General features: G+C 43.4%; 1 protein-coding gene across 5 annotated transcripts in view; it reads right to left on the reverse strand.

Annotated features, from left to right (window-relative positions):
- Positions 1-207: 207 nt before the first annotated feature.
- Positions 208-26,887, reverse strand: part of SSH2 (slingshot protein phosphatase 2) — a 248,908-nt gene continuing 222,228 nt past the window's right edge. For all 5 annotated transcript variants that reach the window (XM_004746924.3, XM_004746927.3, XM_004746926.3 and 2 more), the window contains 5 exons: positions 26,840-26,886; positions 22,543-22,689; positions 18,864-19,064; positions 10,485-11,319; positions 208-7,303 (listed from right to left, as the gene is read on the reverse strand). In XM_004746924.3, the coding sequence (XP_004746981.1) occupies positions 5,240-7,303; positions 10,485-11,319; positions 18,864-19,064; positions 22,543-22,689; positions 26,840-26,886 (3,294 nt within the window). In that variant the 3' untranslated portion in view covers positions 208-5,239. The remainder of the gene's footprint in view (positions 7,304-10,484; positions 11,320-18,863; positions 19,065-22,542; positions 22,690-26,839; position 26,887) is intronic.

Below are 26,887 nucleotides of genomic sequence, written 5' to 3' on the forward strand. Positions count from 1 at the left end.
AGGCTTTAACCCACTGAGCCACCCAGGCGCCCCCCCCATTCCCCCCCATTCCCCCCCCCCCCCCGCCACGAGCTAGCTCTTAAGCATGAGGGAGATCAAGGAGAATTGCTCCATGTCCCTCCCACTGCTCATCAGTGTTCTCTTCCAATCCCTCCACCTGCTCTAGCACCATCTCCCCCTCTTTTTTTGCACTTGATCAAATACACATTTCATCTTCAAAATAAAAATTTATTTAATCTGTAACAAGAACATTGAATCTGCACATTTGCGCACAAGTTCACATTTAAAAACAGCAGAGCACATCAGTAATAAAAAAAATCTATGATACAAGTGGAACATCCCAACCACCAGGAAGATTTAGGAAGGAGATGAGACCACTCTTTATATTCTGCTTCAAATGCCTCAAAAAGGTCCCAGAGATTCCAGGGAGCACCTGCTTTATTTAATAAAATGTGAGCATAAAAGTTTGGACTGGCCTGGGGCAAAGGTAACAGTCAGTGGGAGAGTCTTTTTTGGACTTGTTTTCTACATTTAGAACAAGTCCTACAAAATAAAGTAGAAAGAAAAAAAAAATAAAAGGCACCTTAAGCTATGCCAGGCAAACCAAAATCCGAAAAAACCACAAAAACCAAACAATTCCCTGTGGGCCTGTTGGCAGAGAATCATTTCAGGGCCAGTTACCCAGTTTCCAGATTGGGTCATCAGCTTGAATAAAGCCCTGGGTATTAGCTCTGCATATGTACAGAGGACAAAGCCACCAGTGTCGCTGTGAGGACCCAGAGGGCAGCACTAGTCATATACCCCCTGAGGCATCTTCAAGCCAGTGAGCGATGATTCCAGTTTAGAAATCCTGTCTTAGGTCTCTGGGGCACTGAGAAAATGAGGCTGGTTTTCTTTCATAGCAGGAGCCAGGGCCTGTCACCCTTCACTTCCAGGCTGGGAAAGTACACAAGCACCTTGCATTAGCTCTCCATGGCATCGAGGGACCCCAGAGGCCTGGGACAGGGGTTAGGAGTGTGCAGCTTTCTGCTTTGGTGACAGGCTGTTTCCTAATCTGGGTATCAGATGAGTTGAGGCAGCAAATATATTTATGCCTAATACATGCCTTGATCCTTTAAGTCTGGGAGGGAAAACAAAGTCCAAGATACCATCAAGTTGGACTGGTGCTGAAAGAGCTAAAATTTCATCTACCATCAAAAAGCAAAACAAACTGAGACAAAAAGGACACTAGCCATTCACCATTACAACCATCACTGTAAGACACACCATCACTGACTGAGGAAAGGGCTAATTCCACACAGAATGTTGAAGGGGAGTGCAGGACACAGATGGAAGTCAGCTCTGGGTCCATCCGCCCAAGTCCCCTGTGAGTCAGGGCTGACCACAGAGGCCTTGCTCTGTGAGAGGACTCAGGACAGCCAGGGCCGCGTGCCTGGAGGAAGGGAGGAGCGGCTGTCAAGAGGATGTGTGTTTTAATTATCACAATGTAAACAAAGTATCCACAAATAGTTGTCAAAAAGAGCCAAAGAATGGCTTTATTTAAAAGTTTTAAAATGCCCTTAAAAAGTGACCCTCTTTGCATAATGCTTTCGTAAAAGAAAAAAACTCCCACAGAAACTTCTCTACCAAACATGCCTAGATCACTTTAAAACTGAAATCCTCAGATGGAACAGATGAAGATTTTCGTGAGTGGCTATGTCTGAGAAACTTCAGGTCTATCCAAAAGTCTCTGTTTGGGGCCCTTGAGCAAGAGGGGACCTCAGAGCCTGGGCTTTCATTCTCAAGGCTGTCCTTGGAGCTCTTTGTAGTTCCCCAGATGAGATAGGGGTGGGATACAGGTACAGAACCAGGAAAATGCTACCTCAAGAGCCTGAAGAAGCTAGGGTGCTAAGAATGATCCCAAACATTAAGACTCTGCAACCAAAATGAGGAGAGATGATTATTACTATAATACAGTACTACAGGTCTACTATAGTATATACTACTCCTAAGTGTTTCTAAAATCAAGAAAGGGTTGAAGTCTCTCTCCTTCCTATTCACCAGGTAACCCTCCAGATTACAGCTCAAAAGTTGCGTGCTTCTGGGGCTTCTACCCCATGCACCAAAACATTACTTTTTAAAGTATTTTTGCACAGGTGTGCGTGTATCTGTGTATGCACACACACTCTCTCTCTCACTCTCTCCTCCTCCAGGGTAACTGAGAGTCAGACTATGGTGGTTTTCAAAATAAAGAGAGGCACTGAGCAAGAGGTCAAGACTTTTCCTACTCAGCTCTGTCAAACCACCGGACCTGCTGTTCTGGGTCTGAGCTTTCCATGAACAGAAAAGGGAAATAGGCCACCTGAGATTATCAAAAAGTCTGAGGACAAGAAAGTCTGAGAAGTCCTTGATGGCTCATCATGTGCTTCCCCTGGGCATTGCTCAGCTATGCAAATAACACAAGAACCCTCAGTTGTGGGGGGTTTGAGAGGCTGGCAAAAACCCCACAGCATGGGTGAATTACAGACCCTGAATGGAGGATGTTTCTTGAGGCAGGTAAATTAAACGATGACCAAGAATGTTACTTAAAAGAAGGAAGCGAGAGCAAGACCATTTCCTTTTTCTTTAAAAAAAGTTTTCTTCACAGCATTAGAAGATCTCCCCACTGCTGCTGTTACTTAATGCAGGGATGGTGAGCACTAACCACCGCTGCAGGGGAGGAGAGAGCACAGTGTAATACTGTCCATCCTGCTTATAATCCTCTATGTGAGGGATGTCACCATTTCAAAGGGTTAATGAGGGGACACCACTCTCTTCACCTCAGTGCAAATCCTTCTCTCCCTGCCCTGGTCACAATTTCCTGTCCTTTCCCTCTTGTATTGGCGGTGGTGGAACTGGCTCAACAAGGCAGGGCTGTTTAGCAGGCTGAGCCCTGAAAATTCATAACCCTGTCTTGCAAGCCTCCTCACACTGGTACACATCATCTAACAAAAACACTTGACAACACATTAAACATCCAGGAACCACAAAGCCGTGTGTGTGGAGGATACATTCGAACATTCAAGGAAAAAACTATTTAAAGACAGCACAGGTACATATAATTACTACATCATAAAGACACTTAGAGCAGGAGGTTTCTGCCCAATCCACCACCTGGCAGCGAAGTGAGACCTGACCAACTTCCACACAGCACCCAGATTCACAGCTCCCCTGGAGCACCTATGAATGGCCTCAGGCCACCTTTTCTGTCCCCTGGAGGTCACTCCACTATCTGTTTCCCACCAAACTCTGGCCTCTGACAATCCCCTTGACAGTCTGGGTATCTGTCTTTCCTCTCAGTGCCGCGATGAGCCAAAAACCAAAGCCCAAGTCTGTACTTGGTCAACTTCTCAGCCACGTGGACATCAACCAAAGCAAACAGGAAGCAAATTTGCAAACCTCTTCAGTTTTGATGAGCTACAGAAGGTATTTCATTCCAGGCTAAATGGTTTCTGTAAGAAGCCCAAACAGGCTTGTTAATGGCAAGGAGCTCCACAACAGTAACGAAGCAAAAGCATCCTAAGTGGAGTCAATAGTGGGTGCCTGCCCTTGGTGGGGGGGCCTGCCTGCCCATGAACCCTGCAGCCCACTCCATCGGAAGCTTCCGCCCTGGGCAGCGGTATCACTCACATACACTCCCTGGCTGTGGTTCAGCTCCTGGCAAACAACCCGCTCTGGGATTTCAGTCTCAAAGAGAAATCAGCTTTCAGTCAAACTGTGATCTAATGGGAGCCTTCAGGGGTTTCTCTGAGGAGGAAGTTACTAACACATAATTTGGCAGCAGCTGGCGATCAGAAGTCTCCATCTTAACAATTAAAACCACCATCGATATACTCTGCAGATTCCTACCAGCACCCATCAGTTTTATTTCTGTGGTGTCTGTTTTCTCCAGTTGCAGCTTTATCCTTCTTAAAAAGATTAATTCAAAAAGATCCTACGACATCAACAACAAAACACTGTAAGAAAGTGACATTATGTACATAAATACTGTGTATAAACTAGAGAAATGACATATCTTCCAGAAAAAAAAAAAAAACACAACAACCCATGTCAAGTGTTAACAGTGATAACATCGGTAAGAAAACTTCGCGTTCAATGGAGGTTATACATAGGTAATGTAACAATTCAAATATCATCTATGAAATTTTAAAAAAAGGGCAGCACTGGGAGAAATAGCATGAGGGAGAAAAGTAAATTGGAAAAATATATGGCCATTAAACTCAGAAGGCCCACAGAATTATTCAAGTAATGGAAGTGTTAAAACCCTACGTACATAGTCATTTTACAAGAACACACTGACTTTCAATTGCTGTTTTTCAAACTTGTCCCTATTCTGTTTTAGTTGAAAGGATGTTACAGAGCACATTTCCTGGCAGGGAGGGCCAGGGTGACAGCCCATGTGGAGGAAGATACTGACCCGGAAGATACCGGGCAGCAGCCTCTGCAGACTTCACCTCCTCCTCCTCCTCATATGCTTTCCTCCACACAGATCTCTCAGATTTCATTTGAGGTTCACTTTTAATTTAAAAATCATGTGCTGGGTGGCCGGGGGGGCAGGGGGACCTATTTGCTTGGTAAGTTTACAAAGCCAGCCATTATCCTGCCTTTCGGTAATGATGGACTCAGGAATCCAGAAGGAGTGGCTTCTGGAAGACTCCCCACTTTGAGAGCAAAGCAGAACCTGCCCACCTTGGGAACTCTCAGTGGGCCCAAGGCTGAGAGCACGTGGACTTGCAGCGGCCCTTCAGCTCAATCCCATGCATCAGGTCTGAAGCCCAAACCATCATCACACAGGCCCAGGGGAGCATTTCCGATTTCCAGCTTCATCCCCACCCTCCCCAGCTGCTTCCTTCTTCAAGCAAGCAAGCAAGCAAGCTTTTTCTCAGAGGGCAAATGAGGAGCAGGTGGGAGCTGATTGAAAAACAGCAATTTGCTTTTGATAAAGGTACTCTTTGAAAATGAGTATTTTTTTGAGGTTTGAATTTTTCTAAAAATAAAAAAATGCTAAAATGGTCTTGCTGTCTGAATCAATCTCTCTTTTTCTCTTTCACGCACACATACACAGAGGGGGAAAAAAACCAACCCAAACCCTGCATGCGCCAGGAACAGTAAAATGACCAAAATATTATAAAATTAACCCATAAAGTGCATGTTCCTTACATATTACACCTGCCCCTTTTACAAACATTTCTTTCAGAAAGTCACACGTGTAGGCTCAGAATCACATGGTATTATAGAAGGGGTTGGTTGTCCGTTTTTTATCATTTGCTTTTTTAAGTCTCCTAAGGGGGTGAGTTCGGCCGTGCTGCTGACGGGGCGCCACAGCCAGCCCTGGAGCCGGGCCTGAACGTGGCAGTCCCTGGGGTTGTGGCAAAGGAAGGCCTCCTTCAGAACTAGTCAATTCGGGTCCTGCCCTGGGGAGCAAACACTGCTGACTGTAACCAAATTCTTTGGCATACTGTACGATGGGCTTCTCCACTGGCTTGCTCTGCGCGATACACTCTGTTGTTTTGAGCTGTTCTATAAAATACTTGGTGGGCTCTAGGTTCTGGGGGGCATCTGGGTTTTCTGAGGGCTCCTGGGCCTCCCTGGCGTGCATGCCTGTGTCCGTTCTGTTGAAGGGCTGAAGCAGTTTGAGATGAGGGGGATCAGAGGAGAGAGGCTCTCTGTCCGATAAACAGTCTTTACAGAGGTCCAAGTAACCTAACTTGGCGAGGGAAGCTGAATGCCTCATTTGGGATGGTTTGGTGAGCCCTCCCTGGCAAATTGCTCGGGACTCGATTTCTTTAGTGCGCTCCTTCACCACACCGGGGCTATGGCTGAGACCCTTTATGCTGTCACCACTAGAGCTGTGTGGGAGTTGACAGGCTATAGGAAGTGGGTCCGGTTTTTCTTGTAACTCCTCAATATTGTCACCGAGTTGGCTTAGGTCTTCTCTAGTTAACTGGGAGTCCTCGTATGGCATTTCATTGCCACTGGAAAAGGGGCCCTCCTGACTTTCTTCCCAGCTACCCTGCTCTGAAGAGGGCTCGTTGTCTGTGGTGCTGCTTTGCTCTGTGAAGCCTTCCAGGTGAACTACAGTCTGGGGATGTGCGTGATCCAAGTTGGCAGATGGTACATGGGTTGTGCGACTGACAAAAGGTGCTCCTGTTTGCCGGGCTGTCGAGAGGCTGTCATCCCAGGCTTCAGGGCTGCTCAGGGTGGAGGTCAGGTCAGTGGGACTGTCGTGCTCAGGAGGGGAAGAATGAGGCAGAGGTAGCACGTTGGGGTGCAGAGGAGCCTGGGTGGGGCCCAGAGTCCTGTTCAGATTTTCATCCAGTGCACAGAGGATGGGGACGGAGTCCTCTACTTTTGCTTTCCTCAGTCCCTGCTCCCCACTCTTTATGCTGGTGGCTCTTTCACCCCCTGGCCCAGGGTGATTGGGGGATGGAACCGCGTGGGGATACTCAATGATTTCCACCTTCTTGGGAAGTGAGAGAGGGGCTGCCTGTGTCTCAGAGCCCTGGCACGAAACCACAGTCCTCTGCTCCTTCAGGACTCCTTCCTGCTTTGTTCTAGTGTCTGACCCTGGGCGCTCTTGAAACGGCAGCAGCTCCGGTGCTGGACCAATGGCTACTTGCTCAGACTGGGGTAGTGAGCCAGCTTCGGACCCACTGCACTTCCCTTTGCCCTTGTTAATCTCTGGTTCCTTGGGGACAAAACAAAGTTCAAGGCTAGCTTCATCACTCTTCCCTTTTGGTGCTAGGTCTGCCACAGAGAAATCATTCTTGGAATTCTTGCGAATGGACAATGAGGCACACCCAGGCGCGGCACCATGGTGCTCTTGCTCCTGTCGCAAGCGCTCTTCAAACTCCAAGGTGGCTCGCCTCACGGACCCAGGGTACCACTTGGCACCTGGGTGCATTCCAGGGCCCCAAAGTTCTTGTTCCTCCTCAGCTGGTTCCTCGTCTTCCAGCTCTGCAGTTGATGAGTGTGTGGTTAGGCAGCCTTCTAGGTCCCACTTCCCCGAGTCTTTGGCTAGTTCAGGCTGGGCTGTGTAGGAACCCTCACTTTGCTCCAGATTTCCAGGTTTGTTCTCCAGGGCCTGGGCTCTCTCAAGGGGCAGCTCATGGACAGTATGCTTCTTTGGCGTATGGCATGGGTTAGACAGGATGTCTCCTTTCAGTTGAATCTGTCCGACTCCTTGACTGATGGATTCAATCTCAGTAACGATTTCTTTGACTGAAATTGCATTTTCTGAGTGAGATTGCATGAAGATGTCTGGGCTGACCAGTTCTGAGATTGCCTAGGGAGAAAACAGTGAGACAGTTATGGCAAACCATGGTCTAATTAAAAATGCCAGATGTTTTGTTTACTAATCTTCTAATCTGGGAGAACCTTCTGGCTATGAGGACACAAATCGTCGAGTGCCTAGGACTGTCCTTCGTCCATCTGTGTTGTCACAAAAGGAAAAAAAAAAAAACCAGATTCATCAAAGGAAGACATACAAAATTTGTTACAGCTTGTATCACTGTCTACTAAACTTTTGTTCTCTTTACTCAAAATAGAATTCCAACCCAGTATCTTGCTCCAAAAATGCATAGTGGATAGTCTTGGAGGTTCCTAGAATTCTCTCTCTCTCTCTTTTTTTAAATTTAAGATTTTAGGGATGCCTGGGTGGCTCAGTTGGTTAAGCAGCTGCCTTTGGCTCAGGTCATGATCCCAGCATCCTGGGATCGAGTCCCACATCGGGCTCCTCGCTCTGCGGGGAGAGTGCTTCTCCCTCTGCCTCTGCCTGCCTGTGCTTGCTCTCTCTCCCTCTCTCTCTCTGACAAATAAATAAAATCTTTAAAAAAAAATTTTAAGATTTTATTTGTTAGAGAGAGAGAGAGTGCACACAGGAAAATAGGGAAGAAGAGGGGCAGAGGGAGAAGCAAACTTCCCACTGAGCAAGGAGCGGGATGCAGGGCTTGATCTCAGGACCCTGGGATCAGGACCTGAGCAGAAGACAGACACCCAACTGAATGAGCCACCCAGGTGCCCCAATCCTTACCTTCCTAAGACCGTTAGCCTTCAGGATTTGGGCTACACTGGGGTAGATGAGATTTTTTTCTCTGGCCTATCAACTCCCAGTTTGATTCTAACCTAGTTCAAGGGGAAGAGTGCCATTCAAGGACTTAGTGACCACCTTAAATATGCCCAGTGTTAGGGCAAGATGAATGAGGTTATCATCTGATGTCGGATTTGGAGACTCACTGCTCTCTTCTCTCCTCTGTCCTGCCAGCTTTCATCCTTACCCTCCCATTCTTGGCATCTCTTGGCAGTAGCATTCCAGCATGTGAGGGCACTCTGTACCTGATCACACGATTTCCAAATTTCACATGGCTCCTTCTGGGAAAGGTTTACTTGGCTTATGGAGCCACATGCCTAAGCAAACTTAGAAACTGTGACTCTCTGACGTATTACTGTTCTACCAGTTACAAATTCCTAGATGTGTTTAGGACGAGGCAAAATAAAATTAGCCAATATAAAACAAAGTCCTATTGTTAAAAAAAAAAAAAAGATAAGAATTTCAAAATCTGAAAATAGCTTTTGGATATCTCTTTTTTTTTTTTTTAAAGATTTTATTTATTTATTTGACAGAGATCACAAGCAGGCAGAGAGAGAGAGGGGAGAAAGCAGGCTCCCTGCTGAGCAGAGAGCCCCATGTGGGGCTTGATCTCAGGACCCTGGGATCATGACCTGCCGAAGGCAGAGGCTTTAACCCACTGAGCCACCCAGGCACTCCAGCTTTTGGATATCTCTTAAAGTGGCATTTGACAACCATCAATCTACTTTAATATTTTATTCATTTATTTACTTATTTAGATTTTATTTGTTTGTTTAGAGAGACAGAGAGTACAAGCAGAGGGGAGGGACAGGGGGCGAGAGAGAGAAGCAGACTCCCTGCTGAGCTGGGATTCCCAGGACCCTGAGATCATAACCTGAGCCTAAGGCAGACACTTAACTGACTGAGCCCCGCAGATGCCCCTATTTTAACATTTTTATAAGCCTTCAAAGTGTAATATTTCCCTAGGAATTGTTCTGATCTTTCTCCTTCAAAAGAAAGTCAGAGCTAATACAAACCAACAAGGTCAGTTACACCTTTAAGAGAAATCTGCTGGGACATCAGGCAGAAGTACACTAGCCAAGACTGGGAGAGAAGCCCAGCCCGCCCAGTGTGTGCATAGGCTGTGGAGAGAGTGCTCATATGACGAGGGACTTTGCAGAAAAGCTATTTCTGTCAGAGCTGCTATACCCACTGGTCCAAGCATTCTGATTTCCCAGTCAAAATGAAGCAAAGACATAACCTTTGGGGAGAGAAGATGGAGGCAGAGGCAATGACTGCCCTAGGGTAGTTAGAAAAGATAAGTCATGGGCGCCTGGGTGGCTCAGTGGGTTAAGCCGCTGCCTTCGGCTCAGGTCATGATCTCAGGGTCCTGGGATCGAGGCCTGCGTCGGGCTCTCTGCTCAGCAGGGAGCCTGCTTCCCTCTCTCTCTCTCTGCCTGCCTCTCCATCTACTTGTAATTTCTCTCTGTCAAGTAAATAAATAAAATCTTTAAAAAAAAAAAAAAAAAAAAAAAGAAAAGATAAGTCATGGACAAGGTGGTAAATATAACCAGACAAGTAACAGGAAATGCAAAAATGTAGTCACCTACACTGAAATCATTAAGTAAATCTGTCACCATTTACTTCCCAAACTACTATATTATACTGATCTAAGATACCATTGTTTTTAAGATGCATTCTGATTTCAGAAATATCAAAATGAGAATAAGAGTGAGTCTTAGAATTGATGATACACAGTTCTTTCCCTTGTCTGAAATGGCTCCTAAGAGCTCATATGCTACAGAGAAGAATCTTCAGTCTGTCTGCCCTCAATCATTTCCCAAAACTATCCCTTAAGTCTTGGATACCATGGGGTCTGAGATGAGGACCAATCCAGAAACATTATTAATAGCAAGAACTCAGCATGGGTTGCTACCCTGACAACCATTTACACATGTCTAGTCTTTGAATTTTCTGAGACAGAATTTCCCAAACAAATCCCATCTCTTCAGAGAGACACAGGTCTTACTCAGGCAGTGTGTCACTCCCAGGCACTTCATTATTGGTAAGAGCGGATTTGAATCACAGAGGTCCAGGGAGGGGACCTCTCCTTGTTCAGGCAGGACATTTGTTTTGGCTAATCTGCCCCACCTCCCCCAAATCCCCTCTCAGAAGTGCTTCCAAAGACACCAAATGGAAAGATAAATTCTTCAAAATGCAATGGATTTAAAAATTTTTAAACCTTAAGTTTTCAAGGAAAGTCTCAGCCACAGTCTCTCCCATACTGCCTTCCTAAATCTTTAGCAAGTCGAAAATAAAATGAACACAGCAGAATCCCAAATACTTTGTCTTCCAAATGAACTTCATTAGCTAGAGGACCACTATAAAGAGCTTTTACCTTTGACTGTTCTTCATCTATTGAAGATTCTTCAGATGCATGGGGGGTATTACTCAAAGAGCTGCTTCTCTGGTCATCAGCTGTCCCTTCGGAAGGGGCTACTTCCATCACTGACAGTCGACAGCTCTCACTCCTTCCTCCACCCAGTTCTTCCATCCTTGAGTGGGAAAAAGATCGGGACCGGGTTTCTTGGGAAAGCTCTACAAACTTTTCCAGGGCACTAAAAAAATCAATGCGATCCGTACTGAAATCTGAGACTTCAGCCTGGCAACTGGGTTGGGGGCTCGGTGATTCAGGATCAGGGGACATGGGAAGGTCCTTCAGGCGAGATGTTAATTCTTCCAGAGGCAGTAAGTGCACGTTCACATCTGCTTTCAGGGCATCTGTCTCCAGATCTTCTACCGTTAAGTCTGAGAACTTGTTGGCAATTTCTGGGGCCTGTCCAGGTTGGATTAAGGCTTTGGATGCATGGCAGTTGTCAAGAGGGAATTTTGATTCATTGAGACAACACCCTGATGAGCATCCATTGATGTCATTTAGGTTTAATTCATCTTCAATCTGTCCAGCATGAAATTCCCTAGAAGTAAACTCCAAGCAGATCATTCTTTCTTTGGTACATAGGCCCTTCTGATTTTCATCTTGTGGGACGACGTGTTCCACAAAGACAGGAGGTATGGGTGGGTGATTCTCCATGGTCTTCACCTCGGCAATCTGGTCTGCTGAGGTGGTGATCTCCTTCTTGTTGAGTTCTAGCCCTGGTTTGCAGATGGGTTCATGGTGGTCTGAGAGGTCGCTATCTGAATGAGATCTCCAGAGCTTGTTATGTCGCTGTTTGCTGTGGAGGACACACACAGGAAATGCCTTATTCTGGGGTTTGTGAAATCAGTCAACACCCTCCCAGGAAACCGCTCCCAGATAAATTTAAATCTTAACCTGCCTAATGCTTGGTAATACCCAATGCAAGAAGTAGGCAATAAACATTTGTAAAGATGCTCAATTTAACTAAGAGCAAAAAGCAAAAACAAAGCAAACAACAATAAAAACAAATATGAGATCTGATTTTTTCTACCTATCAGACTGATGAGAGCTTTAAAATGGTTGCTAGCAGCTGGTATTGATGATGGCATGGTCTAACAAGTTTTCTCATACATAGCTGGTAGGAATGTGAATTGTAGAGATTCTTTCTTTATTATTATTATTTTTTTAAAGATTTCATTCATTTATTTGAGAGACAGAGATAGTGAGAAATAGAGCACAAGCAAGGGAGAGAGGAAGAAGCAAGCTCCCCACTGAGCAGGGAGCCCAATGCAGGCCTTAATCCTAGGACCCTGAGATCATGATCTGAGCCCAAGGCAGATGTTTAACCCACTGAGCCACCCAGGCGCCCATGGAGAAAAGTTCTGATGGGATGAGATTTCATTTCAAACCATATAACAAGGGAGCACATTTCCCAAAGCCCTAGCCAAAAAGAAAAATGTGGCCCTGTGGCTGGTCAGATCAGGTACCCAGGAAACAGGTCCCTAGATGTGGCACTTAGGGGTGTGGTTTCCACGACTCACAAGCTGATGAAGAATCACCTAACTGCAGAGTGTAATGGGAAATGGCCCAAAACAATTTACCGCAGGCTCAGGGCCACGCCTGCCTGTGAATCTCTGCCGAGTCATGTGCCTGCACTAATGTGAACCCCTGTTTGTTCTCAAACTCTGCACCTGCTCTCAGCTCCCCCTTGTCTGTCTACTGTTTGGGTGGGGCTCTCTCTGACTCAGGCCTGCTCGGCAGAAGGGAGCTTTTCCGGGTAGGGAACAGGTCATTCTGTTTATGAAGACAAGCTATAATCAATAGCTGGGAGGAAGGTAGAGTTTTCACCCTTTCCAAGCTGCATGAACTCCAGCCACCCCTAGGAGGAGACAACATATCACACATCCCAAACGAGTGAGTGACTGTGGGGAGGGGCAAACTGAATGGTTGCATAGGTGGGGCCTGAACCATACCCAGTGATCAACCCCAGGCCACGTGCTTCCCTTTAAAGTTTCTTTTATAACTAGATACTCTTGTTTCCTGACCTACATGTGGCTGTGTTCTCCAGTTTCTAACCCTCACCTATCATGAGGATGTTCAGACCTGCACCAACTCCTCTCAGCCCCCAAGGCAAGACAATTCCTGTGATGCAAACGACTGGGAAGACATCTCAGGGAGTAGCTGTTCTCACCCTTCTAAAAATGTAAAAGAACAGCTTTTCTTACCAGTCAAGAGGCAAATGGGACTTTTCATGATCCCAAGAACCTTCCAAAATATCATTTTTTAAAAACTTCCTGCAAATCACTAATCCATTAGGAGGGAATGAAAACGAAATTATGCTAACAGGTAACAACAGTGTATGTTTCAGAGGAAGTGGCTGCCATTACAGCTCCTTTGCCCAGCAGGGATTTCCTTCTCTTCCTGGGGGAGATAATCATCAGAAAATATTAGGTCAGGGCTCGGAATTAAACTGACACCTACTTGTAGAGAGAAAGAAAAATCCCAATCTAAAGACAGGTCTGATTCTGTTGCCTCTTTCGTTTTTGCAGCCAGAGCGGCATAAGGGAGAGGGGTAGGCAGCTAGCTCGTCCATAGAATCAAGACACTCATTACTGTGGCCTTGGACCTCTGACGCACTGCTTCTCCAGGTGCCCCTTCCTGCTCTCCCTCTCCCTCCTCCTAAATCAGAGGTTTTAGTAAACTCTGTCCTAAATTTTGTGCTTATCATCTTCTTTCTTCATAACGTCATCACCATTTTGTTCTTAATATACTGTTTGGTTTTGCATGTTGTGAACTTATATAAATAAAATCATACTCTATGTATATATTTGTCTACAACTGCCTTTTGCCTACACTGTTTTAAAGATTCATCAATATGTGCAGCTGTAATTTCAGAGTGTGATGAATATACCACAGTTTATTTACCCATCCTGTTGATGAACAGGCCTGGCTACGATGAACAGCACTGCCAAGGACATTCTTGCACTTGGTGGATACTCTGGTCTCTAAAAGATGTTATATACAGGAGTGGAAAAGGTGGGTCACAGGGTACATGTACATCATCAATTTTACCCATAACACCAAACTGTTTTCCAGGGCGGCTTTTCCCCACGTCAGTTTAGCCTGATGCTCTGTCAGGGATGGATGTAAGACACTGGATCATATTTATTATTTTAAACTGTGAATGTTTAAAGTCAACTTACTCCCTCCCCCTATTTCAGGTAGGCATCAAGTAAACAAGTTGCCAAAAAGAATTTCAGAGTTGGTTTGTGGCCTGGGTGATCCAAAGTCGTCTCAGGTTCTTTCCTCCCTTGAGCGAACTCAGACCTGATATTGGCCTTTTACTTCATAAATGAACAAGAAGGAAATCTAAATGACACATGATATCCCATCCTGCCTCCAATTTGCTTTCTTTCTCCTTGTTACATGCTTGGTAAGGCACCACCTTTGTCTGAGAAAGTTACATAGAGGAAAATACTGCTAAAAATGGAGTATCAGTTATATAGTAAAATCAGACTGCTTACACTACTATGTCTTAGGACATTAGACAGCTGGAAGAAAGGAGAAGAAAGAAAAAGCAACAACTGAGCATCCCAAGAACCTTCCAAAATATCAAAATATCCAAAATATCACGTGTTGTCCATGGTCCCTATGGGCTTTAAAATTATTTCAATGAAGAGCCATTAATCTCAATTACGATGCGGATTCATTATCAGGTTCCCTCCTGCTGGTTGACCACTGTATACCAGTGAACCAGACTTGGATGTCTCCACCAGCAAAGCAGGGGAGTGTAACAGACACCTCTGACTCCTCTGGCCCTAGGGACAGGGGTGTGCAAAGAATCAAAACTGACACCACCCAGTGTTTCTTCTCTGCCCCTTGTACATTGGAACCTAGTATCACTGACACATGGTCCAGCTTGCAAACGCCTGAAATCTGAACTTGTCTAATGGAACAAAAATCTGCCAGATACCTGCATGATCAGAGAACAGAATAACAAACATGGCTGTTTGGAGTTTAATGGAGGGTTTCAACACACACACACACACACACACACACACACACAAACACACACCCCCTCTTCCTATCTCACTCCCACCCCCAGCTATAAAAACATAAAAAATAAAATTAGATATGAATAGTATCAGTGGGTTTATGGTACCCTCCTTTTAGGCCCAAAGGGTTATATTAAATATTAGCCTTCCCTGGGCTCTTAAAGACATACTGAACTATGCAAAAAGTCCCTTGCATTTCAGACAGGTGGTCACTATTTGGCCCACAGCCTTGCATTCTGATTAAGAGACTGTAACCAGGGGCGCCTGGGTGGCTCAGGGGGTTAAAGCCTCTGCTTTTGGCTCGGGTCATGATCTCAGGGTCCTGGGATCGAGCCCCACATTGGGCTCTCTGCTCAGCAGGGAGCCTGCTTCCCCTACTCTCTCTCTGCTTGCCTCTCTGCCTACTTGTGATCTGTCTGTCAAATAAATAAATAAAATCTTAAAAAAAAAAAAAGAGACTGTAACCAATTCATAAATCACTTACAGAGGCCCGGTATCACTTTGGTAGACTCCTATTCTACCAAGACGTCAAAGCCCCAAGCTAATAACTTACTCTCAGAGGGCTGCCACCTCAAGTTAAGTACCCAGTGCCACTAGACAACCATGGGGGCTAAAGAGTGCTAGGATCAGGCTCTATCTTTTTGGGAGAACCAGCACATGGTTCCTGGCATACAAGATTGAAGTACCTCCACAGGAAATGGATTTCTTTGCAAACAGAATGAGTGGGATTTTTCTAAGGACTTTCTTCTCCTGGTTACCTAAGCTGTAGAGCTTCCGACAGTTCCAGAAGTCTGGGGCTTCTCTGTTTTTGCTTTTCTGAGCAGGCAGACCCTGGAGTAGTGCTCTAGGGCTGGGCAAGAATCTGCTGGGCCCAGTCCACTTGGCAGCTAGTTTGGCAATGGCCTACAAGTCTGTTTCTTAAAACGAAAACATCGGAGACTGCAGACCCTAATGATTGTATACACAGCAGGCACTCCCACTCTTTCTCCTAACTGGCAGAGACTTGATTTGATTTGGGTATTCACTGTTTCATGGGAGCCCCGGGAGGAGACAGTCTGGAGGGAGGAGGGTAAAGGCAGGCCACTTCTTCCCCTAGCTTTCTCCCCACAGGGTCACTTCAGGCTGACTGAATTCCTTGACTGAAGGTTATTTCTCCTCTCTGAAGTGGGCTCTTTCTCCTGGAATCTCCTTCTAGGCTCTAGGAGCTGGCTCCCTCTGGACCTCGCAGCTATTAGCGAACAGCTCTTGCTGATACAAGTTCCTTGATTCTACTACAATCCCACATCTTTGTAAAGCCCTCCTCAAATCATCCTAATCCAAGTATGCTGCTTCTTGCTGAGATCCCGATCAATGGAGGTATTCTATTACTTGCACTTGAAAGCAGCCTAAGCAATATCCCTAGCACTAGATTCTAGTTCTTAACATCCAGGAAAAACACAGTACAGGAAATTCCAGGACCACTTCCTATTCTAGTTTCTAATGGAGTTAGTGTGCCCGAGGGTGGTGGAAGGCAGTGGTTGGAGGAAGGAGGAGGGAATAGGTGGCACATGCAGGTGTGTGTTTCTGGGTGGCCCTGGAGAAAGAAGATGATGAGAACCACATCAGAATAACCCTTACCAGTATACAGTGTTCACTGTTTTTTTTATAATCCTGAGGATCAAGAGGTATATGCAGGTTCCTCTGACTGAGCCAGCCAGGTGCCCTTGTAGTATACATTTATTTATACACATTTTTATTTAAAATAACCCTGTGACATAGGGTTCTTTAAAAATCTTTTTAAAATTTAAATTCAATTTAGTTAACATACAGTATATTACCAGTTTCAGTGTGACCTAGGGCTCTTGATTTTCAAATTACAAATGGGGTCAGGTAAGGATCAGAACTGTGAAGTAACTCCTCAAAGTTGCAGCAAGAGGATGAACCAGAGATGGAAACCAGATCTATGGACTCCAATTCTGTGGTTTTTCTCATTCCCCAGGGCTTGCTCCTCCCTCCATGAATCAAGCCCAGGAAGGCAGGATAGAACCAAAAGGGAAAGGAAGAGGCAGCGTGATTTGTGGGTTATGCTGCCCTTCTTATTCTCATCTACGATTTTTCTGAAGTTCCTTTAACATCTAAGAAAAACCACATACTCTAAAAAAACCCAAACCAACAGCTTGCAGTAGCCTGAGATTCCAGAATAAATACTGAAATTGGCAGGACACATAGTATCCTTGCTCTCAATGGGTCACGTGAGGATACTGCCTAACATCCGTCATGTGTGTGCCTGGGAACATACAATATTTATGTCTCATCCGACCCTCACATGCCTCTTTCTTGTGCCAAAAAGAACCGCCGTGTCCTACCTTCTGATCTAATCTAAAAATGTCATCAAAATCTGGCCCCAAAGACCTCTAAATTCTTTCTCAGTGCGGGAGACTTGAGTGGGTATCCTCCCTGCCTCCTAAAAGAATGGCTCAGATGAAATCATGCCAAGTACTGAGTAAACGGGAGGGCTTTTTTTTTTTTTTTTTTTTTTAAGTGGAAACCATAATGCTATGCTGTGGCCACATTTTCCTCAGACTTTGGGGGTGGGAGCGTGGTCCCTCTGCCTCTGCCTGGATAGGCTGGAAGGCTATTTAACATTTTGTTCAGGGGAAACACAGCCCAGATTCAAGAGTCAAGACCAAGTCATAAGACTCACTGGAGTCAAACTCTGGCACCAGTCCCAACCGCTTCTAGGCAGCTGTGCCTTCATCTGAACAAAACCACCTAGAACATGCACACATGAAAAAAATCAAAGCAAAATCTAGACTCCACAGAACTTCAGCATCTGGTATCTCAGGAAACTGACCCTTAAACCCAGTTTAATATGCAAATCTCTTTCCTTGAGAGCAGTTGAAAGTGGCTTTCACCACCACCAAGGTAAAATAATAAACAATTAATTACTCATTTTATAACCAATTACCAAGGTTATATTATATTATATTATATTATATTATGCTGAAATGAGTAGTTCTTATTGATACAGAAAGATGTTCAAGATCTAGTATTGGGTAGACAGAAAAAGAAAAATACTGAATGGTATCACTTATATGTGTAATCTAAAAAAGCCACACTCAGAGACATAGAGAATAAAGTGGTGGTTACTAGGGGATAGAGGATGGGGGAAATGGGGAGATGTTGGTCAAAGGGTATAAACTTCTAGTTATAAGATTAGTAAGTTCTGGGATCTAATGGAAGATGGAGATTATAGTTCATAATATTATATCATGTACTTGAATGTTGCTAAGAGAGATCCTGAATATTTTCACCATGAAAAAACTAACAGCGTGTGAAGGAATGGAGGCATTAGCTAATGCCGTGGTGATAATCATCTGCGATATATAAATGCATCAAATCAACACACTGGACACCTTCAATTTACACAATGTTATATGATAATTCTATCTCAGTAAAGCTGGGTGGGGGCGGGGGGAAGGATGGTTAAGTGAGGGCTAACTGCAGTGTAACTGTTCAATATACATTGCTATAGTTAAAAAAAAAAAAAAGGAAGACCAGTTACTAGGTGAAAAGGTGGGCTGAACAATAGCTTTTGTGAGAAAATAACCATCAATATATATGGTAAGAGTCAGACCTGGAGAAACATGAAAGATAATGTTGAATACTGTCTGTGGTACTGAATTTATAAATGACTTTTCTGTGTTCTCTGCATTTCTGTAAAGCATATATATATATGTGTGTGTGTATGTGTGTGTATCCAGATTAAAAGATTTTTAAAAGGAGAAGAAGAGAGTTATTTTCAGGAAGTGCCTTCATAGCCCAAATTTGATTTTTCACATGACCAAAATTTTGGAGAAGGCTCACTGAAACCAAGAACTGATAAAAAATAATGACTAAAACAGCACCCAGTACTTAAACTTTTTTTTTCTTTTGAAGAATGGGATTAAAAAAATTTCTAAGAACTTCATCTATGCTTAGCATTACTTTGGGAGCAGTAAGTATCCATTTTGATAAGGCAGCGGTGTCTGGCCTTAGAAGATGTTGGGAAATGTTTCTGATAATCAGTACCTACTTGAGAATTAAAGTAAGAAAACAGTATTTCCACCTTTTAGTTTAAATGTCTTTAGTTTAAATGCTTGTTCTTCCGTACTATTCTTAAATGCCTGCACTTATTTTTGAAAAAACTGGACTGACAGAGGTTTCAACTTTCAAAATGTTCACACATCCAAATTAGGCTGAGAGCTAGCTGCAGGGAAGGACATTTTATCTTGCCCCAGGGAGCATAATGCAGAGAAAATCTGGGAAAGTCACTGAAGGGACTCACCTTGCCAGCAAGATCCCCTGGTACTCTTCCAGTTGTCTCATGAAGCTGGGGTTGGGCTTGGTCACTGTTCGCCTTTCCTTCACGTAGTCATAGGCCCGGTCCAGATTCCAGCCATATTCCTTCATTGCATAGGCAATCACAGTGGAGGCTGAGCGACTCACCCCCATTTTGCAGTGCACAAGGCATTTAGATCCATGTTTCCTACATTGGGGGATTGAGATAAGGAGGAAAAAGCACAAGAGTGAGTACATTTTAAAAGTTAGGTTCTAAATGTGCCCAGGTCTCCTCTCGCCCTTCCATTTTCTTGCAAACCATCCCACCTTAGGGTACTTATATATTATCTATCGTCAAATGTGCAGGGAGGGTAGGCAACCCTGGCATACTCAAACAATATTCAGTGTTGGTGTTAATCTTTTTAAATTCCTTCAGCAAACATTTACCAGATAATCACTGTATGTAAGACAATGTGCAAAGTACTGGGAGGCAAAGAAAAGTAAATGTTCCCTAAATGGTAGGGTTCAGGGGGAGAAAGATAATTAGAATGTAAAATGGTAAATGCAATGAGTGTGAAGGGGAGAATTTTCAGGTTAGAGACGGGACCCCATTTTGCGTGTCTGGAGGCTAGTGCCTTTACAGTTCCAGGGGCATGTTTTAAGGCTGGCGCACCCTTGAGTTACAAGTGTGATGGTGATTCATCTGCTTTATCCAAATGTTCTGAATTGCTTCCAGTTCAAGTTCCAGTAAGGGTTCTGTCCCTGGAGAAGAGTACAAACCAAATGAAACGAACCCTCCTCTTTACTCAGATGTAGCCCTTGCTATCACTTTTCACAACACCGCCACCATGTTCTGTCTGGGGACTGGCTAGACAATCTGTGGAGTTGGATGGGACCATGTGATGCACCACATGGCTTTCTCAGTGAGGAGGATGGAATGAATCACTACCTGTTGTTGTTTTAATGGGGCAGAAGAAAGAGAAAGCAAAGTTACCATAAAGTAACTGTAAAAAAACAAACAAAACCGTGTGGTCTCAAGATGCCAGAGTTCCTTACTTTGGATATGAACATTACGCAGTCCTGCTATGCTAACTCTGCTAATAACACAGTGTCTGGCACAAAGTAAGCCTTCAAATATTTACTAAATGTATGAATGAACTTATGGATCTGCTGTTAGGTCGTCGGCTGGAAGCAGAAATATCTCAAAATCTGGAAAAAAGAACGGTTACTCTTTTCACTAGTGTATCTGGGCTAAAAATCCTTCCCATGTGGCTATTCTAATAAATAAAAAAAAAATGTACATCAGCCTAATAGGGAAAACCTACTCATTCACTCACTCACTGTATTACAGTAAACAAGCTTCCTTCCGGAGGCTTATAACACTTCTGCTGGAGACAGACACACACGAAAGAGTTAAGTACAATGCAAGGAAGGCATGAGGTTATGTGCCAAAATGATAGGAATGAGGTTATGTGCCAGATAAGTGATAGGAATTCAGAGAATGATCTGCAATAACCAAAACAGTCTCAAAGGAAGGTAAGATTAACTTCCTACCCATGATTTAGATATGAAATTCTGGAGTCTTTAGGTTGGTGCAGGTGTGCGTCTCTGTGTGCTTACTGATTACAAATGACTAGGACATTTTCATTTTGTTTATGGCACCACAGGGTTTTCATTTAGACTACAGGGCAGAGTGCCTCAGATATAAGTTCAGACATGTGCTCTATATTTCCCCATCAAGCTCCGACTTCAAATTTCAGGTCTATACCTGCAGGCATGGAAGGTGCTCAAAGTTGGACAATTTTAAGAACCATACAGTTATGAAATCCACCCCCATAAAAGCATTTCTTCATTTTGAATGGGGCTTTTTCACTGGATGGCTTCTAACTCACATACTGAAGGATCTGAAGTCAGTTTGGAAAATCCGATTTCGTCTTCAGTTTCAGCCACGCACCCTCAACCCCTCTGGCCCTTTCCCATGCTAGGTTGTCTAGATTAAGCCTGGTATCCCTTCAGGAATCCTAAACCCACCCATCTGTAGGTCGAGTCTGGAATTCAGGGCCCTGATCAGGAGGAAACACGTGAGGTGCCTGGGGTGCCATTTAAGGAGGTGGTCCCTCTCAGACGCTGACCTACACTTGCATGAGCCCAAGCAGGAGCCCGACTGCCCACTCACGTGTACCCCACACGCCTCACATATCTCACCTCAGGGCTGAAACTGGCCTTTCCTTTCACTGGGACTGGGGCCTCACCTGAACTCTAGCCTCTTTGGATGTGATCCTCACCACTTGCTCAGTCTTTTCCAGTCTCCCTTCCTTAAGGAACTAGTCTATTCCTAAATACCGGATGGACTCAGAAATAAGACATGATCTTAGGTTCAAGTCCTATCTTCACCACTTGTTCCCTAACTTCTCTGAACCTCGTCTCCATAGTCTGTCCCCATCTGTACAAAAGGATGATGGTATATGTCTCTCTGGGTTCTAGAAAATATTACATGAGAGGATAAAGTGTAAAGTACCTGGCACATAGTAAGCATGCCATGAGTGGTATTACTGAGAACCATTTAGTAATAGGCTTCAAGACTATAAAACACTCTTCCAGGTGCTAGCTAGGGACTGAGTGTATGGGTTCAAAGCTAGTGCAGGAGGATTCAGGGTAACTAAGAGGAAGAACTTCTTGACTATGGAGGTTCTGCAGAAAGACATGGAATCACCACTGTAGGAGGACTTTAAAAATGAGAAGCGCTTCTCGGGGCGCCTGGGTGGCTCAGTGGGTTAAAGCCTCTGCCTTCGGCTCAGGTCATGATCCCAGGGTCCTGGGATCGGGCCCCACATCGGGCTCTCTGCTCAGCAGGGAGCCTGCTTCCTCCTCTCTCTCTGCCTGCCTCTCTGCCTACTTGTAATCTCTGCCTGTCAAATAAATAAAAATAAAATTAAAAAAAAAAAAAAAAAAAAAGAAGCGCTTCTCATCTATCAGGGATGATTTGAACGTGGTCCCATCAAAGGGGCAGCGTGGCCAACATGCTCATTTATGGTTCCATCTATTGAAGGAATATATAGGATTGGCAAGGAAATCCCCAGGGACTTAAAAAAACAAAACAAAACAGCGTTGACATACTAATACTAATTAACACTAAACATTACATTAATACTATTAGTTTCACTAAAAGGACCAATTAATTTAAAGATGACATGAACAGAACGGCCAGAGGAAAATTTCACTGTTCCCCATAAGGGTAAAGGAGAAGAATGAAAAAGGAGTTCCAAGACTAAGTTTTTCTTAGTCTTTCCTTCAGAAAGGAGGACTCAGTATCCCACCCACCTGGAGTCATCTCTGTTCTCTAGCTTTCCCACATCTCTTTTGGCAACTCAGACCTTCCTTCAGAACATCTTCCTTCTCTCACTCCTACTGCATTTGCAGCATCTTCCATTTGCCCTACCTATCTCGGGATCAGTGGGAACGAATAGTCAACAGGAGATTATCTTCGTCCAGGGGATTCATCTACTTACAGAGAGTATGGAATCACCGGTCAAATTCTCCCCAGGATGAAGGAACCTCAGTCTCCTTTTTTTGTTTAATTCCTTCTCCAGAGTACAGACAGTAAGCTGTCTATAGCTCGCAGGACCCAGCCATGTGTGGTGCAGGGGGTACATAGGTCAGAGCATGTATGTGGGACCATTACTCACTTTGCTTTAGAGATGAATTTGTAAGTGTCATTCCAGTAAGCCAGTAGATCTGTTGCTTCTTCATCATATACTCGGATGTTATGATACTCAAAGACTCCTGGGAAGAAGTTATCTATCTCTCGAGTGACATTCAGGATATACCGCACCCTGCAAGGGGACCAAGGGAGAATGTGCGCTTTACTACTCAGGCTAAATCCAATACCAGCACTGTTCTTACTTATAGTTGACTTCTTAGGTTGAAATTGAATACTAAAATATTGAAGAAAGCTAAAAAACAAAGAAGCTATATACTGATTTGGTACAGAAACCATATAATACAGAATCCAGGACATACCTGGGCACAAACGAATTACTGGGAGAAAAGCTGTCTACCAAGTTCAATATCTAAATTCCATTCTCAGTTTATGTACAGTGACACAGTCTCATCTTTGATAGTCTTTTGAAAATATGCCTTGTATTTTACTTCAAAGAATCAACCTAAGGTCCAGGATCTGACAATTTCTCTTTAGTCAATAAAATTACCAGAAACTTAATTTATTCTTTGGAAGTCATTTGTATTAAATCAGACTATTAACGTCTACCTCAAAAGAAACAAAAAGCAACAAAAGAGGGAAGGGGAATATTTCCTCCTCTCTTTCTAAATGCTAGATTTTGCTCTGTTACTCTCTGTAAACTATAAGAAAGGCGAAAGAGACCAGGACTGGGAGGGTCAGAGTTAAGTTGGACCTAAAATTCTCTTAACTCTCTAGGCTGCAGTTCTGGCTGTCACAGCAGATGTGACTGAGAGTTCTCGCATAACCCAGAGGCTTATAGAGAAGGCTTTCTGTATCACAAATATCTTCTGCTGTCTCTCTCACTGTACAATTACAGTAAATGCTTAGGCTTAATTTGCCAAATGGTTATCTTTTCTCAGTGCTGTGTGGATTTGGATGTCACTAGAGTTTACTCCAACAACACAACATGGACTCATTTATTTTGCTCTGCAGAAGCTGCTTCCTTTGTGGAACTACACATAGGGATCTTACAAACCCAGTCTCTGAAGTCAGAGAAATGACTACAGAAAGGGAGAGTCAGAGTTGATCCATCTTGTGGTTAAGGTCAAGAGACCAAAATTTTTCTGAAACATGATTTGAATGTTTTAACTTTGCATCAAAGTCCATTACTAGATAGGATTTTTTTTTCTTTTTAATTTAAAAAGCAAGCACATGCAATTGTGGAAAACAGTACATGGAGTAACTCTATGACCCAGAATATTCCTCTCCTAGGTATAAACCCAAGAGAAATGAAAAATAAATTTACTCCCAAATTTGTACATGAATGGTTACAGCAGTAATCATAATAGCTAGAAAGTGGAAACAACTCAAATGTCCACCAGCTGATGAATGAATAAATAAAAAGTGTTATTTCCAAACAAAATAACATTATTTGACAATTAAAAAAAAAAGGAATGAAGTAATAACACATGCTACAACATTGATAAACCTTGAAAATATAAAGTAAAAGAAACTCTTCTTAAAAGTGCACATATTATATAATTCCATTTAAATGAAATGTCCGGAATAGGAAAATCTATAGATACAGGAAACATATTAGTAGTTTCTAGAAGCTGGGGAAGAAGGGAAATGGGGGTGACTCTGAAAGGGTATAGAACTTTCTTTTTGGCTGAAAAAATGTTCTAATTAATTATTGCACAATTCTCTAAAAATAATAAATATCATTAAAGTGTACATTTGAAGTGGGTGAAATATATGTGAATTATATCTCAATAAAACTGTCAAAAGGAAAGCACACTTCTCTTAATTAAAATAAAAATGAATAACCTCCCACCTCTAATCTCATACTGCACTAATGAATTATGATAGAACAAGGCTTCCCAATCCTATTCATTAGAGAACCATAAGGCAGTCACTACCAATTGAAATTAGCACTCCTTTGAATAAATAAAGAAGATATGGCCCATATATACAATGGAGTATCATGCCTCCATCAGAAAGGATGAATACCCAACTTTTGTATCAACGTGGATGGGACTGGAGGAGATTATACTGAGTGAAATAAGTCAAGCAGAGAGAGTCAATTATCATATGGTTTCTCTTATTTGTGGAACATAAGGAATGACACGGAGGACATTGGAAGAAGGAGAAGTGAGTTGGGGGAAATCGGATGGGGAGACGAACCAGGAGAGACTGTGGACTCTGAGAAACAAACTGAGGGTTTTGGAGGGGAGAGGGGTTGGGGGATGGGTGAGCCTGGTGGTGCGCATTAAGGAGGGCACGGATTGCATGGAGCATTGGGTGTGGTGCATAAACAATGAATCTTGGAACACTGAAAAAATAAAATAAAATTTAAAAAAATTAGCACGCCTTGAAACTTCTTTGACATCTCTATATGAAGTGGCACTTTACTTGGGGTTCTGAAGTTAGTAGATGGGGTGAAAATGGCCTTATTGCCAAAATTAGACCTGAAAATCCCAAAATCATCCCCTAAATCCAAAAGGGGTAGTATACATGTTTTGTAACCGTAATTCTTAATCCACAAGATTTTAAGAACCAGTGAATTTATGAAACAAGATCTAAGTAGATGTCTGACCATCTACCTATACTGTCTTTTAAGATAAATACATCTGTGTTTTATAATTTAGCATTATAAATAGTAAGTGAGATGAACATGTATCATCTCCAGCAGGGTGTGTGTGTGTGTTATAAGTCAAAGTATATATGTGCATAATGTAATTTCAATACATTTGGCAAGAACTGGCTGTATCAAAGCTCAGATTTCATGTTAAACACTGTATCTACATGCTAGTTTCTGGCAAGTTACGGTCAATTTTTCTATTGTCCCTTCACATTTACTGAGTACCCTCTTGGTATAAAGCTTTGAGCTAAGTAGATATATGTTTTACGTAAAACCAAGATACAGTCTCTATTTTCAAGAACTCTATAGACTCAATCCTAATCAATTTAAAGCTTCCAAGTTCTATTTATTTTCACATCTTAAATTAAGTAACCAGATTCACTCCCAACTTCTCCCCACCCCAAGAACTCTTTGTATAAATCTCTGGCTTAAGTCTTGTTCCAGGTTCATTTTAGCAATTATGACATACCTTTCTTTCGAAGGAAAAGTAGCGAGTATGCAACTAATTACGCTAAAGATAACCAGAAGGCTGGCTTATAGCTGGGAAAACAGGCGGCCAGGAACTAGCCATCCCTACTTCTGGGTGTCAGTAAGTCTTATCGCTGGGCACCTAAGAGTTAGCATGGCCAAGTTCAATGAAAAATTTAGACATTAGCTAAGAAGTCAAAAGGGAAGAGGAATGGCAGCTTTTTGCTTGCTGAATGTCGATGGTGTTCTCAATAGCTACAATCAAACTCAATAACCATGCTGCTTAGGGGCACATTTCTTAATACAAAGTAGGTATTCTTGTTCAATTTCAGAAGCTTGTCCATTTTACATTTATAACCTACTTAGATTTCAAGCACCTTACTAAAAAAGGATGCAGACTGAGTCTTATTTTTCTTTGGGTCCCTAGTATCTAGCACCGGACCTGGCCCACAGAAGATGGTCAATAAATGTTGAGGGAAGAGCTGTGAACCCGACATATGCAGAGCTGTGTACTCTTACAAGGAAATAGGAACCAAAGGCAAAACTGTGGAGGCAGTAAAAAGATCAGTGGTTGCCAGGGGTGGGGGTGGGAATAAATAGGCAGAACACAGGATTTTTAAGACCGTGAAAATACTCTGTGTGATACCATAATGATGGATGCATGATACTACACATTTGTCCAAAGCCACAGAATGTACAATACCAACAGTGAACTGTAATGTAAATATGGACTTTGCATGATTACAACATGCGTATCAGTGTAGGGTCATCAGTTCTAACAAATGCACCACTCTGGCAGGGACAGTGATAATAGGGGAGGCTATGCATGTGTGGGGGCAGAGGTATATGGGAAATCTCTGTACCTTCTGCTCAATTTTACTGTGCACCTTAAATTGTTCTAAAAACAAACAAAAGTAACCAATAACTACATTTGTTTTAAAGAGCAGGAAAGGCATGCACATTTATTTTGGAAAGCCTTTCCTCTGAAACAGTGCTCTTTCTGGGACGTGTGTGGGGGAGGATGGAACAGTGGGAGAATGGCCACTTAACTTTTTATTAGATTACACCTGATTAGAATCAAATGGAAGCAACTCTTAGGCTGAAAGTTACTCACCGACACCTATTTGACAGGAAAAAGTAAAAAAGAACAGTGATTTATAACAGGGGGATAAATGCAATTGCGATGTGTGCTTACCCTCGGTTCTGTAAATCCTCTAGATTAGAGGCATTCCATTCTGAGCCC

This window comes from Mustela putorius, unplaced genomic scaffold, assembly GCF_011764305.1.
Source record: "Mustela putorius furo isolate JIRA1106 unplaced genomic scaffold, ASM1176430v1.1 tig00003962_pilon_pilon_pilon, whole genome shotgun sequence".
Lineage (NCBI taxonomy): Eukaryota > Metazoa > Chordata > Mammalia > Carnivora > Mustelidae > Mustela > Mustela putorius.